The following is a 17,450-nucleotide window of genomic DNA, read 5'->3' as shown; positions in this document are numbered from 1 at the left end:
TGTCTTACATCTTCGAAGAGGGGGGGGGGAAGGTCGACTGCGCCTTTGTTCTTTAACGTCAAGTTTTGACCTCAAATGCGCTACATTCTTGGTTCTGGTGTTGACATAAGATTATGCCAAACGTAGTTTGTACAACGGGCTGACTTCAGATGGCAAAACATGAACTATTTCAAACTGAAATCTTGAGACAAGATTGGAACCGCCAAAAACTTCGTCCGACGCCGGTGTGCGAGCGCCACCTACCGTTACAGGTGGGCTGGATTCTTGCTGCAACATATTCTTAATTGAATTAGAAAAGATACCACTAAAGAAAAAAAATCATACTATAAGTGCAATAGCAGTGAAGTAAAACATGTTTATTGTCATCTTGAAGATGCGACTTCTGTATTGATTAAGTTTCAACTCTTTATATGTAAGGTATTAATATGTATCTTAGCAGGATTCATCCACTCAGGGTTATATATGAAAACGAAACCTCACAAATTTGATTTGCACTAAATCTATCATATCAAGGGATGCAAAACTATATCCTGAAGCATTAGACATAGGGTTTTCTCAATGTTGACACAGAGGTAACGTCTGTTGCACGGTAAGGCTGAAGTCACTTTTGGGGTTTCATGATGCTGGCGAACTCCTGATAGTTGATGAGACCATCCCCGTCTTTGTCGGCACGTTTGATCAGGTAGTTGACGGCCTTGTCAGTCATCTTACACCCGCCTTTTTTCATCGCTTCTTTGATCTCTGCAGCGTCCAGCTTTCCGCTGCCGTCCTGTTAGAAAACTGAACTTTTTAGCCATTTTATAAAGGTATATGGATAAACTGACAACCAGCATGACATTCGTGGCTTCCGAAACAAATGCCCATTGCTGCGCACCTTTAGAGTACCGTTCATTTGCGACCCTAGCGACACACTTAATAATTACATCGCTATATAAAAGTTTCAACTTAAGTATCAGCCATTCTGTAAAGGTGGTATCTCACTGCCCTTGCGTCAAGCTTGCATCACTGAGTGGTTCATTCACTGCGTCACTGTTTTGTTATTTTCTCCATTTTTTCCATAATTTAGATATTGCGTAATACGTAAAAGTATGACTTAGAAGACGACAAAATAACAAACAAAAAAGTAAAAAAAAATCGTTCTTTATGACGCAAGTGCAGTGAAGTAGAACTAAAAAGCAACATGGAATTCGTGGCTTCCAAGCAAAACTCTAATCACTACGCATCTTCAAAGCACCGTTCATTTGCGCTTCCTAGCGATACACTTTATAATTACACCACAGGAAAAAGCTTCATCTCTTTGAACGTACCGATAGAAAAATCCAGCCTTACCTTATCGTACTGCTGAAAGACAGCCAACAGGGTGTCCTGGCGCGGGACGGTCTTCACTTGTTTCACCATGGACAGAAACTCATCGAAGTCAATCGTCCCACTTTTGTCTTTATCTAATGACATCATCATAGCCTGTAGAAATTATGAAAACAGATGGCACACAAGTGCATTAGACTCAGCTGAATGCTTTCTGATAACTCATTAATAGAATTAGTGGCTCACTAGATAGATATGTACGTTCTTTACGTGCTTCTTGAAGCTGATGTTGACTTCGCATACTTTCAAGAAAATGACCAAAATATTTAAAGCTACAATCACTTTTACGAGTCGTCACATTTTCATGACGTTACTAATTAAAAATCATGGTAAGCACGCAACAATGTGACTGGCTCACGTTTACTCTTTTCCTGGAATTTTTAAAACTGAAGAAAGCAAGAGAACAACTTTTATCTCAATCGCAAAGTTTGAATGGGCACTCGCATTCTTGCTGAAGTTTTCCCAATCATAAGAAAGTAAAGAATAAATGGAGCCAATTTTTGTCAATGTTTCTTACTTAGTGTTAGGGTAAGTAATGAGTCAATTTCGCCAACTCCTAACATATGTTCCACTAGACTATCGTTTGTGGAGAGGGTTCTTCATTTGAGTCCTGGTCCCCATTAACTCATGCACATGGACTTGCCTCTCCCGTACAAAAAAACAACAGCACCGGCCTACCGTCACGACGTCCTCGGTAGGGGACTCTCCGAGCTCCCGCAGCATGTCCCCCAGCTCCTCGCGGTCTATCGAGCCGCCCCCGTCCTTGTCAAACTTGTCGAACACCGTTTGGATGGCCGCTCGCTCGGAGTCGCTGAACCTCTCTGCCATTTTGTGTGGTAAAACAGAGTCGTACAACAGTCTGGCTTGGTAGAAATGAAGGTTACTGGTGTAGTGGGGGCTTAAATTATGAATAAGGGCCTTTCCATTTGTTAGGGATCTCGTAGAGAATCAAGTTAACAAGCGAACAAAATTCAACCGTCCACATGAAAAGCTGTGTATTTGAGATTTCGTAATACACGTGTGTAGTATGTCGGGGTTAAATTCGAGGAGCAACACCTACATTTTGAAGGGTCTTTACACATGTTGGTCTTGTACGTTTCCATGTAATATATCTAAAATGACTCAGCCCCAAACCTTTTGTACCAATAAACTTTTTCAAAGAATGCATGCGTATACGTACGTGTGTAGCATGTTACAACGATTCGTAAAGGTATCGAAAACGGCAACCTATCACTAGACGGTCGAAAAAAGTACTCAAAAAGTGGGCGTAGCAGTCTTACTTGTTGTCATTGTTCAGTACTAGAAAAGTACGGTTTACCGCTTTTTATCTTAATCTTTATCAGCGCTGCTTATGTTGAAATGATCCCTTGTAACCCTGTACCAGCTATCCGTAGATTAAAATTCCTGCATTTTGCTGACGGGTCTTGTTAAAGAGGCGGGTCCTCACGGGCCAACTAACACACCATTATTCATAATTGTCAAAATGGCACCCAGTAGTATGCTGAGAACGTACGTGACAGACAGTTCAATGACTGTGGTAACATGATATAGCTCATATCTTGAAAGTTCGTCTGATCTGAGTGTGTTGCTAGATGTCATTCTGGAAATGTTAAACTGTAATTTCCAACACAAAAATTGTACTCACTCAAATTTTCAGAAGCAGTAACGTTAGATTGTTCATTCCTTGACAAAGTAACAAAGACTGAAGCTGTTTAGTCGAAAATTTGGGTAAGTCAAATTTTTCCGTGTTGCAAATTACAGTGTAACTTTTTCACAATGATTAACTGACTTCCAACAAAATCCACGCCCTGAAAATTCACCTACAAGTACTTGACGTGTATGAAGTAAGATATTCATAACCTGACAATAATTCATAAAGGTGATAAAACGTAGAGCTAGGGGTAGCCACTTTTGCCATTGGGTTAACGCTGACGTAAGACAATGCGTTATCAAAGCGCGGGTGTCCCTAAAATGTGAAGGAAATTAACTATAACCACCACAGTAATAACTGTGGTAACACGCCCTCTGTGCCCTCTGTATTCATAACATTCTTAAGCCATGTGTCATCCTGTTCCATCGGAAGGAGGGGCACGCCCACTTCCATGACGTCAGTCTTTAAAGACCGGTCTGATCTTATCTTATTCTGATATCTTCTTTGAAAATGTCTGGCAACCGTTTGTCCTAGGATCCACCTTGTTTTATAGTATTCTGATAGCTTTTCCAATGTAAGGAATCATTTGAATAATCTCTTTATGTTCAAGACCGGATCTAGCAGAAATCGGTCCAAAATCCATGGGGAGATAATTGTCAAGCGGATCTGATGGCAAGCTTTGTCCACTTAACACCAATCTATCCTATTTTGGTCCATTTCGTCATCCTTTTCGGCATATAAGGAGACCTGCAGCTGGGAGAGACTGCAATTCAAATTCAGTCTTCTTTTGTAAGCAAAATACTCAATAGAATACAGGCCCTTTCTTTTCTCAATTACAGTCCACGTTGCTACCTGATCCAATATTGTTAGCCTTTATTTTGGCCTCGCCAATACAAATATGCAACCTGTCATTATGTATGTCAGCATTTGCTTTCATACGAAACTACGAATGCAGAACAGACCCAAACACAACCACCCACACTGTTAGAAGATTTAGATCGTGTAGGAAACGCTATTCTAGGCATCCACTATGCGGAACAATGTCTCGCATCGTGTGGTGTAGACCTCAGTCAAGCTGATATTTACTGAGCGGAAGGGACATTCCGTTAATTATGGGCGTCTGGCGATGGTAAAGAGTGCTCTGCAGTTGTCACAAATGTTCTTTGACATCTATTGTTGACATCAATTACACTTCAACAACATCGTAGGAATAATGTTAGTTAAATTTTCCTCAAACGTTCAAGAACGTTAACCTAGCTGGTCTTGTCTGTGACAGTTATAACGATGGGTCTACAATACTGTAAAATTGGGTATTTTCGCGGTGGAAGTCTTTGCAGTGATCCCCTCACCGTGGATTTTAAAAACCACAGTGGACGTCCCCCCTTGATACAGCTTCCAAACACTGCATTTTCCCTACCGCCCAATTAAATCCCTGCAAACATTACATGAAGGCACCCCAATAACTAACCACACGTAATTCAGCATTCTACGTTGAAATAGACATCCACGGCATGTATATATTCATTAGTGTTAAGACGTTGTTTATTCAGTCAGAACTTCCTATTTCTTCTAGGAAAACTGTGTGTATGAGGTGACAAGTTTTCTTCAACCTGCAGAAACTTATTACTAATCGTTCCGCGGCCAAAACAAGATGGTAGCTACATGTGTTTTAACATCGTAATTTTGCAACCGTCGTGAAATATTTCAGCCTAAGGGGACATCATCTAAATTACTGCTGTAAAGCCTAATTACTACTTCCTTGTTGGAAGTATACATCGGAAGATAAGGCCTTATGACGGCTTGGTTTCCTGTGAAACATCGAATCGTTGAGATTCTAGCGACCCAACAGCTTGCAGAACTCCTCATAGTTGATCTCGCCGTCCCCTGAAGTGTCCGCCTTGTTGACCAGGTAATCGATGGCCCGGTCAGACAGCTTCATACCGCTCTCACGCATCGCACCCCTGATCTCTGAGCGGTTCAGAGTGCCGTTTCCGCTCTACGGAACACAGGAGAGAACATGGGTTATTAACACTGTTTCCACCCTACATGTACAGCACACTAAACAGGACAGGACAGAACAGAACAGAATGAAGGTGATAACGCTCTACAGAACACTAGACACGACCGAACAAAACTGATTCACAGAGCTCTAAAACAGAACAGTGCAAAGATGTTCATGTTTCTTCTACTCTACCGTACACTAAACAAAACAGAACAGAACAATACCTCCATTTTCATGGAGGTAACAAAGCGGAATTCAACACTTCTCAGCAGAGGAATTAAAAACAAGACAGTACTTATCAAAGATTACTTCCTTTCTTCATGTACACAACACTAAACAAGACAGAGCATACACTCGTGTAAAACTTCCGTTCGACGGTAAAACAAACACGGCAGTAAAGATAACTGAACCACCTGTCCATATAATTACATAGTGAAGTACGGAAGTGGGTGGTTTTCATACCTTGCTCTGAAATAAGGGCTATAATTTTCTGCTAGCCTAAAATCAGTCCAAAAGTCACACTCTATCACAACCGTGCTACTGTATATTGTTATTTCTTTCCAGCTTAGCAAAACTATTTTCATCGGTTGCTATCTCGGAGTATCAGATCATGCTGTAGATAATCATAGCCTCTACCAGGCTCCATGGGTAGCCGGTCAAATAGTAGAAATTGGACTATGATGGAGGGAATAGTATGCTTGGGTCGCGTAATGACTAGTATGGCCGTCTGACTCTCCCAGCATATTATTCCCTCTATTTGTCCAATTTCTACTATTTGGCCATCGATCTGTGGTACCTGGTAGAGGCTACATAATAAGGATATAACTTACAGCGTCGTGGCTTTTGAAGACGGTCAGCAGAGAGTCTTCCTGCGGCTTGGTCTTTACGGCCTTCACCATGTCCAGAAACTCGTCAAACGAGAGGTCACCGCTGTGGTCATCGTCCAGATTCTTCATCACAGCCTACGGTCATATACAAAAACAGTGTAAGTCATTCCTGCACCGGATGGTGCATAGGGCGGCGCCCATCTCCACTCTAGTAGCCCTGGGCCACACAATTTTTTGCAATCACTACAATAGGTTGCTAGTCCACTGGTAGTGGTGTGTGTTCAACTTCAATACTATTTCCTGAATGCTGAGTGCTAAACAGAGAAAGTAGCATGTACCATTTGTAAAGTCTTTAGTATGACTCGGCCGAGGATCGAACTCACGGCCTACCGAATGTAAGACCAACACTCTACCCACTCGGCCGTATTGCACCGGATAAAGAAGTTTATTAGTAGTTAATTATTTAGTCAGCTAACTACACTTGTATCTTGTGTCTTTTAGTTGTGGCTAACGTTTAGAGGAATTGGAGATGAACATAAAGTTTACGCCAAATAGCAAGTACAATTATTCAGTGAGTCTGTGAGTGGGTCATATTTGCAATTACTCCCGCCAATGGATATGATTTGGGAAACGGTCAAACGTTTCAGATATATCCGTTATCTTTCGTCAGTGAAACTGAAGAGATCTTGTTGGAGAGGAGGTTTTAAGAAGATACATCCCATTTTCAAAATACATATACGATTTTTGTGATAGTCTTTCTGCTTCGTAAAGAGTTGAAGACAATTTTAGTTGTTCAATAGGAACAAAGGTAAGACAAGTTGATGCAAATGAATTAATAGCTCCTTCTGTGTGCATTACAGGAGCTAATCAATAACAACGTAACATGAGCGAATTAAGCCATTTGCATTAACTTCGTCTTAACTTGTCTTACCTTTGTTTTCCATATTCAGCTACTGAAAAATTGCTATTTGGCGTATCTTACTGACCTTCATCGAAGTAACATACACACAATATCGTTTCTAACTTATGGTTTGACTAGTCGTGGCATCCCTGACATATGACATATGTAGTATGTTGGACTTACTGACATATCTTATCATCGAATCTGCAGTGCAAACAAAGCTGTGTATAAACCATAATGCACGTCTTCTTTTCCTACAAATTATGCTGTACAATTCAGTTCTAGAATTTTTAGGTTAAGCTTACAAAAAACGATGTTTGCTGAATGAGGATGGCATTTTCTTGAATACATATTTCTCTACTTGTTTTCTTAACAGGTAAGAGTAAATAGACAAAACCTCTCTGTGTAACTTGAGAAGCTTCTCTGCGCATATATCTTGAACACTTTAACAACGAATTCATCTAAATTATTTCTGTAACTCTGTAGATGACGGAGTGTCTGTCAAATGAGCAAAAACTATTTGTAGGAACCGCTGCGTAAAATGTTATAGATGAAACTTGAAAGGTCGAAAAAAATGTCGGTCAACCTACTTCAGCGAACTCTGGGGTGGTGCTGGCGTCCAAGGCGGTGAGGGCGGCCTGTAGCTCCGTACTGCTGATCGAACCCTGTCCGTCAACATCAAAACCGTCAAACACGACCCTGATCTTAGACAGATCCTCCTCAGAAAAATCGTGTTCAGCCATGTTGTAGCGACACTGTTATCAACTGGAGAGGAACAGAACAGACAAAGTAAGGCAGAGAGGATGTTTAGGTGTTTCCGGTACAGTAGGCGCGGCTTGGATGTGTCCAGAATTCGTGATTCTATACAATCATCTGTCTAATCATACGTCAATTTGCATAAACATTTGTGTCTGTGGCCTAGTTCCTGCATGTAGTCTCCTTAGAATACTACTCACGAAATTATTCTTAACTACTGATACAATCAATAAAGTTCGTAAAGTTTTTCTATGTTTTCATTATCCATTATTACATTTTGCAGAAACATATACAATGTATTTCAATTGAAAGGTCTACTTGTATTCTTCCTGGTGGGACACTGCTATTCTGGGTTGTAAAATACTTATTACGAACGTGTCATTCAAAGACGGAAACTGAAGAAAAAAACTGAAATTTTGTGTCCGGCCGCCCCTGGAGCTAAGCTGTTGACGGTGTTCTAAACCACTAAATGATATTACGCATATCTGCTGTATTGTTAATTCTCGGCTACTTCTGTACTTCTCCTTACAAAAATGTGATTGACATGGGCTCTGTTGTCCAAAACGAGACAATACATAACGTTACTAGGACTACTGTAGAAGACGGCGAGGAATGCTTTTGCAAAGTTCCCCTTGACTTTTACGTAAAGATTAGATATAAATTTACTTCGCCGTGGGAGAACAATAGATGATCTCACACACGTGTGTGTGTTTTTTCTGTGTACGTGTGTGTGTGTCTGTGCGTGTGTGTCTGTCTGTCTGTGTGTGCATGTGTGTGTGTGTGCGTTTGTGTCTGTGCGTGCGCGCGCGCGCTTGTGTGTGTGTGTGTGCGTGTGTATGTGTATACGTGTACAAACTATGTGTATGTGTGATCCCAGAAAAGGCGTCACCGAGTTTTATCTTTTCTTACAAACCTCCCAACAAGTCATGCATTGAACGCTCCCCAGTACTGTAATTGTTCAAATTGTTGTGTCTGTTTGGTACACATGTGGGACATGGTCGTGTGATTTCCAAAATACGCATCTCACCAACTATGCAAAACTTGGTCAAAAAGCATAATGCAATTAAGGATTCACTACCGAACGATCCACCAGCTTGCCTTCGATTGATCAAGAATTTGCAAAAAGACCTAGCAGGCGTCGACCCTGACACGTACACGCCCATAAAAAGAACTCCTGGATAAATTATTCAAACAATACGCTTGAGTCACCTTCGGAATTCTAATCTGCTTCCATAGGTTTATCGTTGGGCTAATCTACAAAAAGTAATGAAGGAAGAGACGGGAACTAACCTGTGAGAACGCCTGACCGCGAGAGTTTACAAAAAGTTCTGCTGTTCTTAAAAAAGATATTCAAAAGAGGTTGGGGTTAACACGGTTGACGGAGCACAAATGAAGATTGCTTTAATAATGCCCGCGGGCGTATGCATATCTGAAGAGGGTTCTACAAGCAGATGTTAATGTGGAATATCGCTATAATTACGTCTTCCTTTTGTTTAACAGACTACTACCACAAGATTACGACGACTGTCATAAAAACACCTGTCAGGAAACTTAACAATATTTCTATTCAAACATCTAGTTGGAGAATACATTTGCATTTGGCAGGTCAGTACCAATTCAAATCCATACAATGATATTTCTAAAGAGCCCATTTGAAGGTGAATTCGTGAATAAATGCAGAATGATGTGAAAATTCCTTTGTGAATTACAAACGGAATTATCTCACAGAAGCAAGTAACTCTTGCTTTGAGGACATTCATGTTTGGGCAGCCAACAGTTAAACAGATTCAGAACGATCTTTAAAGAACACAAGCCGCCATTTTGGGGACATGTCGACGTTTGCTTGAAGGTCATTTACCTCATGTACAACTGTCAGTGTATAGCCCTAAGGGGAGGGGCGTATTGATGAAAGGAAAAGATTCGTCGAATATGTGCAAAGTGGTGTCATATACAGCTGATGATAGTACTTATACTTTGATAATTATCATAAGTCGCTGGAATCGCTGATGTAGGAAAAAATACGACCCCGCCCACAAGATGACAGTGCATTCTTGTAATAGTCCGCGCGAGGCATTTTCAGACTAGCTGTTGGGAGCTGTTGGGTAACTTTAGACCTTGGGACCATTGTCATTGGTCGGAACTCCGATGACGTAAGTCATGGCATCAGACGACTAGTCGAGCAACTCTTCTGAAACTGTAAACAGGGGCGTTCACTTCATTCCTTACGGTTAGCTGGTTCGAGCGACAATTCACCGAGGCTAACTCTTGTAAGTACAGTTTTACATAATTTTGTATTGCATAGGACAGTCTTTTATATAAAGCCTACTGTAGTACACAAACCAGAACGAGCTGGATATAGTTTTGTCAAAATTGTAAAAAAAATTTTGTAAAATCCTGGGCAAAATCTTGCAGACCCGGCACTTGCAGGGAAGGTTTGCCTTGTTCTACCAGACTCCCTAGGTTGCTGAAAATATAGTAGAACTTGTGCAAAATACTGAATATGCGTCCAGATCAGAGTTACAGGAACCAGCCTATGGAGTCTGGTAGAGGCTAGGAAATGACGATACAATTTGGGTTGGCCAATATGTGCGCTGATAAGTTAAAAATCTTGGCACGTATACCGTCTGTTACTTTAAGGTATGTTTGGCCTCGAATTCTTTTCCTACTTTCAAAAGCGTTTTGTCCCTAATCTATTTTCCTATCAGGGAGGGAAAACACACGTTTACCCTTTTACTATTTGAACATAACAGTGGTATTTTATATACGTCCCTCCCCCTACCCCTCAACAAACTTCTGTATTGTCTAGACCTAGCTATAGGCGGAATTTGTAACCTTGCCAAGCATGACCGCCCCCACCTCTGTAAATATGAGGGAACATTCGTTATAGAACCTTTGGGTGCGTCTTTTGGGTGCATTGATGGAAGGCCATTTCAAAGAAATAGTTTGATTTGTTGTGTACACGGTAAGAAGAATGTGCCCGTCTACTTGTGGGCCAAATCCAGTGCTTTCTTCAGAATCCCGACACCAAACATGTACGTGTATTGGTGTTTGGCATTTTTCACGTACACACGCAGTACCCCAGAATGTCGCTAGATGCTAGCATGCAGCCTACGCCATACAAGCTTGTAAGGTCATGAAAATGCACTTTTAACAGTGGACTCATTTCCCCAGTGCCCAACCCTAGCAGACAATGGAGGAACTACAGAAGTACAAGGCTGTGTTTGACCAGTTTGACACCAGCGGAGACAACAAGATCAGTCAGAGCGAGCTGAAAGCCGCCATGGCACAACTAGGGCACCATCCTACCGACGACGTCTTGGAGGTAATTCATTTACGAATAATGCTCATATGGTCACCATTAAAACGTTATTCCACAGTAGCTCTTCTGTATCCTAGCCTGGGTTCCATCCATCCGAATTCTACCGGGGCTCCTTGTCTGCACTTGCTGCCCAGACTACTGTATCCTCCTTTCTTTTCTTGCGGAATAATGTGCTGAGTTTGTTGTTTTTGATGATGTTTGTGGGAAGGCTTCGGTTGAAACTGCAGGCCGATTTGAGCTTCTCATGAATAAATAAAGGTTCAAACAAAACGAAAAACACACAATAACTATGTTAAAGTAAGGTTAAGGTCCCCTGATAAAGGTACCCTGTCGGGCAGTTCACGGTCTGTTTGGGGCACTTTCGGGCGTGGCCCTTATGTGGCCCCGTGGAACACTTTGCGGATCCCATTGTATATTGGGCCCGGCTGGGCACCGGGTTGAATTAAGATCGGACTTAGAATGAACCCGGGACACGGTAAGAAATAGACACAGTGACCTACTCGTGGTGTAAACCGAGGGGTGCCTCCCGATATCCGGCATGTAGTCCACCGGGACAAATTTGTGGTGTCGGAGTCCTGCCGCGGGCTTAAGATCCCTAACGGGCACCTGTACAATTGGGACCTAAGCCTAATGAAACATGTACATGTAGCTGCTGCTTTAGCCATTATATTGATGTTTCTTTATCGTTGCCCCTTCAGATGGCCATGGAAGAACTGGACCAAGACAAGTCAGGTTTCTTGAACTTCCCGGAGTTCATGGAGTTCTGTCAGATGCAGCCACCGCAAGGCGAAGATCCTTGCGCTAAGTATCGTCAGGCGTTCGAAGCCTTGGACACGGTAGGCGATTTTACCAGAAAAGTAATGTTTTAAATGATTTAAAGACATCGAAAATCATAATCAGACACACACATAAATTGTACATAGGTGTACACTTTATGTGTATATAAAATATCTATTTGAAGGAAGAGCAAATAAGAAGAACGTTAGGACATTGCGTATGGGATTTGGCAGTTACTATGGTCAATGTCAATGAATGTATTTAGACCTTCATGTTTGATGAAGTGGAAGTTTTGATTCAAATCTATTCTATTCTGAAACCATCTAGCAGAGGTACAGTACAATTTATAAACAACTGAAGAAGGGTCCATACAGATGTATTCAAATACGTTATTTTTGGTACCAGTCCCATCTAAAACTTTCATATTAATGACACCATTTTTCCACATAGGACGGGAGTGGCTACATCGGCGTAGACGAGCTACGAGTGATTTTCGAGAGTACCGGCGCCAAAGTCTCGGAGAGAATGCTGCAGAGGATTGCGGTCAAGTTAGGAGGGGATGACGGCCGTATCAACTTTGAGGAGTTCGTTACCTTGATGCAGTCACAGGCCTAGTAGTGCGCTGAAATATCTCCACATGCCGCTCTTGCGCCCCTGTCGCTATGGGCCTTCGTACGTCAGGAATATGACCTTGTTCACCTGGTATCACACAGGCTTAGTGTAACTGTGACACAATATAACACATGGAGGTATTGATTTCTCGTAAGACCAAATACATGTATACTGCTGATACCTGATGAACGTGGTTGAAATTCCAAAAACAGAGCATTTCGGCTACAATGTAATGCTGCATCGAAACCGTTACTTTTATCGATATCAAGCACAAGACGGTGAACCGCCTCATTCTTATAAGTAAGAACACACATGTACTGTAACGTTACAAACAATAAAGCTGCGAAGTGCACGTGTTACCTAGCTTGCCATGGCTGTACTTTTGTGTGTGTGTGTGTGTGTGTGTGTGTGTGTGTGTGTGTGTGTGTGTGTGTATGTATGTGTGTGTGTGTGTGTGTGTGTGTGTGTGTGTGTGTGTGTGCGCGTGTGTGTGTGGTGTGAGTGAATTTGTCCCCGAAAAAAGACTGATACTGAACATTACAAGCCTAATCCTCATGTACGATTTTGGAATTCTGCGTTTTGCTATGAAGGAGTCTTTGCCGCAATCATTGTTTGATACCCACACACTAAATCGTGCCATGAATGAAATGTCGCGAAGAAGAATTTGTGGGCAATTGAAATCATAGCGTGATCCTATTAGAGTACATCTTAAGAAAATAAAGCACACTGTCATGAGTGAGAACTACTATATGAACACTATTGTCAATATTGACGCATTATAAGGGTTTGTACATAAATAATATCCGGATTAACCTGCCAATATTTACAAGACACTGCAAATGCCACGTTACCGTAATAAACTGAGACGCATGTTTTTGGCCAGGATTGTAATGCCTACTTTCTTTCAATATTGACGTTTGCACACCCCTTACCAAGCCTTTCAGCACAATTGGTCGTAAACACTTTAGAAAATACGCTACAAAATGTATTGCAGCTCAGCCTGTGTAAAGAGGTACAAATTTTAGCTTCTTGGTGATACCGTTACGAGCGATCTCACATGTGATGAATATGTCAAAGGCATGATCGCAAAGTCGTGAGCTAATGAGAGGTAGATATTTGGGTTTTATTAACTGATGAAGGTAAAAAGAATCACTAACATCTCATTACATAATGAGCAACGCCTGCAGTTAAGCACAAGAACACAGAAGAAGGTAACACACATTACTACGAAACAAGGAGGTTTTCATGGAGTCGTATGTTTTAATCGGATGCCCACAATCATTCAAGGAGAATTGATGTATTTTTGAAACACGTCGGGTTACAAGTCTGAACTCGTTTGACTAAACAAAAGCCTTGCAATGACGCAATCAGTACTTGTGGATTTAAGTACGTCACACATCATGCACATGCCATCCAGTACAGCCTAGCATAATACAGCTTCGCATCTTCCCAGGCACCGAAACGCACCGTCAGACGTGTTGTCGATACGTCGGTAACGTCCGTCTGGACTCGAAGGGTGACGTCATGAGCGTGGTCCAGCACCGTCAAGCCGATGGTCACCACAGGGGTCTTACGGAAGGCCCTGCTGAAGTTGACTGTCTGGTAGTTGTAGCGGTAGCCGTAGCCAGAGGCCAGGACGTTGTAGGGGTTAGTGGCCAACGCTCCGGTTTCACCTGAAGAAGTTGGAAGTGTCTACTAGTAATGATTTTTGGTCCATACACAAAAGTGCACTCGAAGTTCGGAACATGCTATTACATAGTAATATCTATTTTTAATCAACTACGCCATTTTCTGACGTCGCTTGATCAATTGAGTTTATTTTTAAACAAGGAATGCCACCTGGAAGTCCAAAATTGACCATGACCTTCCTCTTCCCTAGCCATATCAGAATCCAGATTTTTAAATTTAGGCAATGCTGGTCACATATATTTTGAAACACATCTAGACACATATCGAGACACATACATACAAACATACACACAGATGGCACATAACTATGACAACCTGCAGAAACACCTAGGCTCCACCTAGCCACGAACTGCAAGATGCAGAAGAGTCTGGAGTAGTTCAAGAGAGGGGTTCCTCAGAGAGAGCGACAATGCCCTGCAGCTGCCATGGCATGAAGAATGAAGAAGAATTACTTACAGCGTTTGATGTAGTCCCGCTGTTCCAAGACTTGGATCCTTTGGTCTTTAGCCATCATCTCATCTTCAAGCTGCTGCATCTCTGCCCGCATGTCTTGTTCCATGGTGGCCATTTCGCTTCGGAGATGTTGCATTTCGACCTGAAACCGCTGATCTTTAGCCGCCATCTCGGTCTGTAGCTGATGGATTTCATCCTGGTGTTGGAGAAGTTGTTGAAGCACGACACTCAGGGACAAGGTGGCTGAAACAGAACAATCATGGTGTTCTCACAATTACCAGACCATGTAGTAATGACTAATCAGATCCTACAATGGCATAAGATAGTACCAAACAGGCCAAAGAGTGTAGTCAGCCAAAAGGTGTCCATTGGTAGCGAAACACACTCCTAAGCCGGCTTCACTCCTCCGCCAGCTTTTGATACTATCTTTAGCTACCGTAGGATCTGCTTGGAGATTACCCTGTAGAACAATTGGCAGTTACCTTTCATTACCAGACAAAGTCAGCAACTGTACAACAAAAACAGCTATAAAAGCATCTTGACTTTTTTGGATAGAACCAATGGTATATTCTAGTACAGTATAGTATGATAGTAGGATATATCATAGTATAATATTGTAAGTAATAGAGTATGATTATACTACATACTATAGTGTAGGATGGCATGAAAGCCGGTTGGCTGGGACCCAAGCTGATACCGAAAATCCACAGTGCTGTATTTTAATATGCATGCAATACCCACCCGATTTTAGTGTAATATGGTATACATCATAATATATGTTTTTATTTGCAGAACCGTGTCAAAATGTAAATTGCATATACAATTGAAAAAGATGAATAAGGTTAAGGAAAACATGACACTGATAAGTTTAAGTTATAATTAGTCAGGTTTTTTTCATACAATACGACTAAAGTTATGGTTTCCAACATTTCAATTTGACCTCTGATCTTCTACCTTCACCCTAAGTTAACTCAGTTCTTTTTGTTACTTTTCTGTTTATTTATTGTACAAAATTTGTTGCTTATGTTTTGTTTTTATTGTTCATGAATGGTAGGACACCAGGAATAATAGTGATACTTGATTTAGTAGCACTAATGGTGATCCAAATAAAACAATAAAACAATAAAACAACATTTTAAAGGTGTATCTGAATTTATATGTCAGAAAGCAGTAAATCATGTAACGTGTAAGAGGTGGGACGACATTTTGTCTCCCTTTGATTACAATACACATTGCAATGTTTAAATTATAAGTTATTTCTAAAAATGTCGAATGAGGAAAATCGTATATTCCAATGCGATAGAATCAAAATGTTTTCAACTTACCCCTCTCCAGATTAATCACACTTGTCTCGACGTCCTCTTGTAGAGAGCTGCTGTTTAAGGCTGCAAAAATATAGAGACATTATAAGAATAAGGATATAACAACTGTACATATATTATTATATAACATATTATGTTCGACAGACCCGCTCAGCTTATTAGTCTCTACCCATACTCCGGGTCGCTGAAAAAAAAACGTAGAAATGGGAGTAAGCCGGTCAGAGAACTATAGCCGGCTAGGGAACTTACCCCTCTGCTTGTTTCATTTCTACGGTTTTTCCAGCGACCCTGAGTCTGGTAGAGACTACAGCTTATAAAGGTAAACGCTTTCCTGCCCTATACCTGTCAATGGTGACGCGCACAGGCTGATGACTACTAACAAGAGACTCGGTGTCTTCATAGTGTTTTTGATGTTTCTCCAGTCAAGTATACGTAAAGAACCAAATGATGAAGTAGTGGATCTGCGTGGACTTTATACCAACCAAGTTACACTTATGAACCTGACATTGCCACAAGAGAATTGTAAATATGAGTGCGGAATTTAATTTGATGGGATATTTGATCAGTAGCTCTTGTGTTGTTTGCAAATGCCAGCAGGAGTCAAAGAGCTTTACTAGCGTTTGACTGGAAGAAAGGGGCTGAATTGTAAATGATTTATAGGGTACATTTAATAAAGCTTTCACTACAGGGTTACATTACCACAATCCAGACTGGGCGTTTTGGCATTCCTGCGACTGGGAGAGGGATCAATCGTCTCCTTCATAATTTTAAAACGGCTTACTGTAAGATCACCAAATTTGCAGAGGGTGATGTGCTTGTTAAGTCATATAACGTAGTTTGAAGTAGTTATGAAGCCATTGGCAAAACGGTCTAATAATATAATAATAATAACTAAATATAGTAAGCAGAGAGTTTCTTCAATAAAGGGTTTCTTATTAATATATAAGTCTTCTTAGACTTCTGTTGTCATTAGCAACCACAATGACGTCAAAATGACACCTTGAAATTATGCCATACGTATTCTAGCTATCACCTTCGATCCGCCATCCTGGACCATCAACCTTAACTTACATTTTTTCAACATATACTATCAAATTTTCAGAAAATAAACAGAAAACGTCAGCATCAGGGTTTTTGCAAGAAAATTGTGATGAAATAACGAAAGAAAGTAACGTTGACCTGATTATACTTTTCCTCATGATTCGGTTCACCATTTTGGATTTTGAGCATTTAATTCGTCACATTAGCATAGATTATGAATGTTTAATTATAAATGTTACCTGAACATATACTATATGTGAAAGATACATGAAAACAAGTGTAGTTTAGTGAGAAAATTTTGAATTTTGTAAAGTATGCCTTTCATAAACCCGTTGTCATGGCAACACGATAAATGATAAACTTAATTTATTTTTGCACTCTCTTTCTCTCTCTCCCTCACTCTGTCTCTCTCTCTCTCTCTCTCTCCCTCACTTCCTCTCTCTCTCTCTCTCTCTCTGTCTCGTTCTCTCTCTGTCTCTCTCTCACTCTCACCCTCCCTTTCTCTCTCTTTCTCTCTCACACTCTCTGTCACTCTCTCTCTTTCTCTATCCCCCCTCTCTCTCCATATATATATATATATATATATATATATATATATGGTTTATGAAGGCCAACTTTTACCAACTTATGACAATCCTTTAATTTGACACGGCAACACTGCACACAAATGTACGCGTGAATGACTTAGGCGGTCTAACAGCTTAGAGTAACCTTTGGTCAATTTTATACACCTGG

At 41.0% G+C, this 17,450-nt stretch overlaps 4 protein-coding genes across 7 annotated transcripts; 1 reads left to right on the top strand and 3 right to left on the bottom strand.

Moving 5' to 3' along the window:
• Positions 1-341: 341 nt before the first annotated feature.
• LOC118428288 (calmodulin-like) lies at positions 342-2,359 on the bottom strand. Its single transcript, XM_035838309.1, has 3 exons — positions 2,044-2,359; positions 1,330-1,461; positions 342-769 (listed from the first exon to the last, which is right to left on the bottom strand). Exons 1-3 carry the CDS (start codon positions 2,191-2,193, stop codon positions 602-604), a joined length of 450 nt encoding a protein of 149 aa, XP_035694202.1. The 5' UTR covers positions 2,194-2,359; the 3' UTR covers positions 342-601.
• Positions 2,360-4,535: 2,176 nt separating this feature from the next.
• On the bottom strand, positions 4,536-8,878 carry LOC118428289 (calmodulin-like). 2 transcript variants are annotated; one of them, XM_035838311.1, is made up of 4 exons: positions 8,793-8,878; positions 7,337-7,511; positions 5,849-5,980; positions 4,536-5,012 (listed from the first exon to the last, which is right to left on the bottom strand). In XM_035838311.1, exons 2-4 carry the CDS (start codon positions 7,487-7,489, stop codon positions 4,851-4,853), a joined length of 447 nt encoding a protein of 148 aa, XP_035694204.1. In that variant the 5' UTR covers positions 7,490-7,511; positions 8,793-8,878; the 3' UTR covers positions 4,536-4,850. The 2 variants fall into 2 exon arrangements, with proteins under 2 accessions (XP_035694204.1, XP_035694203.1); XM_035838310.1 differs by lacking the exon at positions 8,793-8,878 and having other exon boundaries at positions 7,337-7,600.
• Positions 8,879-9,620: 742 nt separating this feature from the next.
• On the top strand, positions 9,621-12,573 carry LOC118428291 (calmodulin-like). 3 transcript variants are annotated; one of them, XM_035838313.1, is made up of 4 exons: positions 9,621-9,769; positions 10,674-10,824; positions 11,520-11,657; positions 12,049-12,573. In XM_035838313.1, the coding sequence occupies exons 2-4, from the start codon at positions 10,693-10,695 to the stop codon at positions 12,211-12,213; spliced, it is 435 nt and encodes a 144-aa protein (XP_035694206.1). In that variant the 5' UTR covers positions 9,621-9,769; positions 10,674-10,692; the 3' UTR covers positions 12,214-12,573. The 3 variants fall into 3 exon arrangements, with proteins under 3 accessions (XP_035694206.1, XP_035694208.1, XP_035694209.1); XM_035838315.1 differs by having other exon boundaries at positions 9,683-9,769; positions 10,687-10,824; XM_035838316.1 differs by having other exon boundaries at positions 9,684-9,769; positions 10,690-10,824.
• Positions 12,574-13,449: 876 nt separating this feature from the next.
• Positions 13,450-14,590, bottom strand: LOC118428290. Its single transcript, XM_035838312.1, has 2 exons — positions 14,356-14,590; positions 13,450-13,883 (listed from the first exon to the last, which is right to left on the bottom strand). Exons 1-2 carry the CDS (start codon positions 14,519-14,521, stop codon positions 13,609-13,611), a joined length of 441 nt encoding a protein of 146 aa, XP_035694205.1. The 5' UTR covers positions 14,522-14,590; the 3' UTR covers positions 13,450-13,608.
• Between the last annotated feature and the right edge of the window lie 2,860 nt (positions 14,591-17,450).

The sequence above is a fragment of the Branchiostoma floridae genome, chromosome 12 (assembly GCF_000003815.2).
Source record: "Branchiostoma floridae strain S238N-H82 chromosome 12, Bfl_VNyyK, whole genome shotgun sequence".
Lineage (NCBI taxonomy): Eukaryota > Metazoa > Chordata > Leptocardii > Amphioxiformes > Branchiostomatidae > Branchiostoma > Branchiostoma floridae.
The sequence above is the reverse complement of the archived record's forward strand: the minus strand, read 5'-3'. Positions and strand labels throughout refer to the sequence as shown.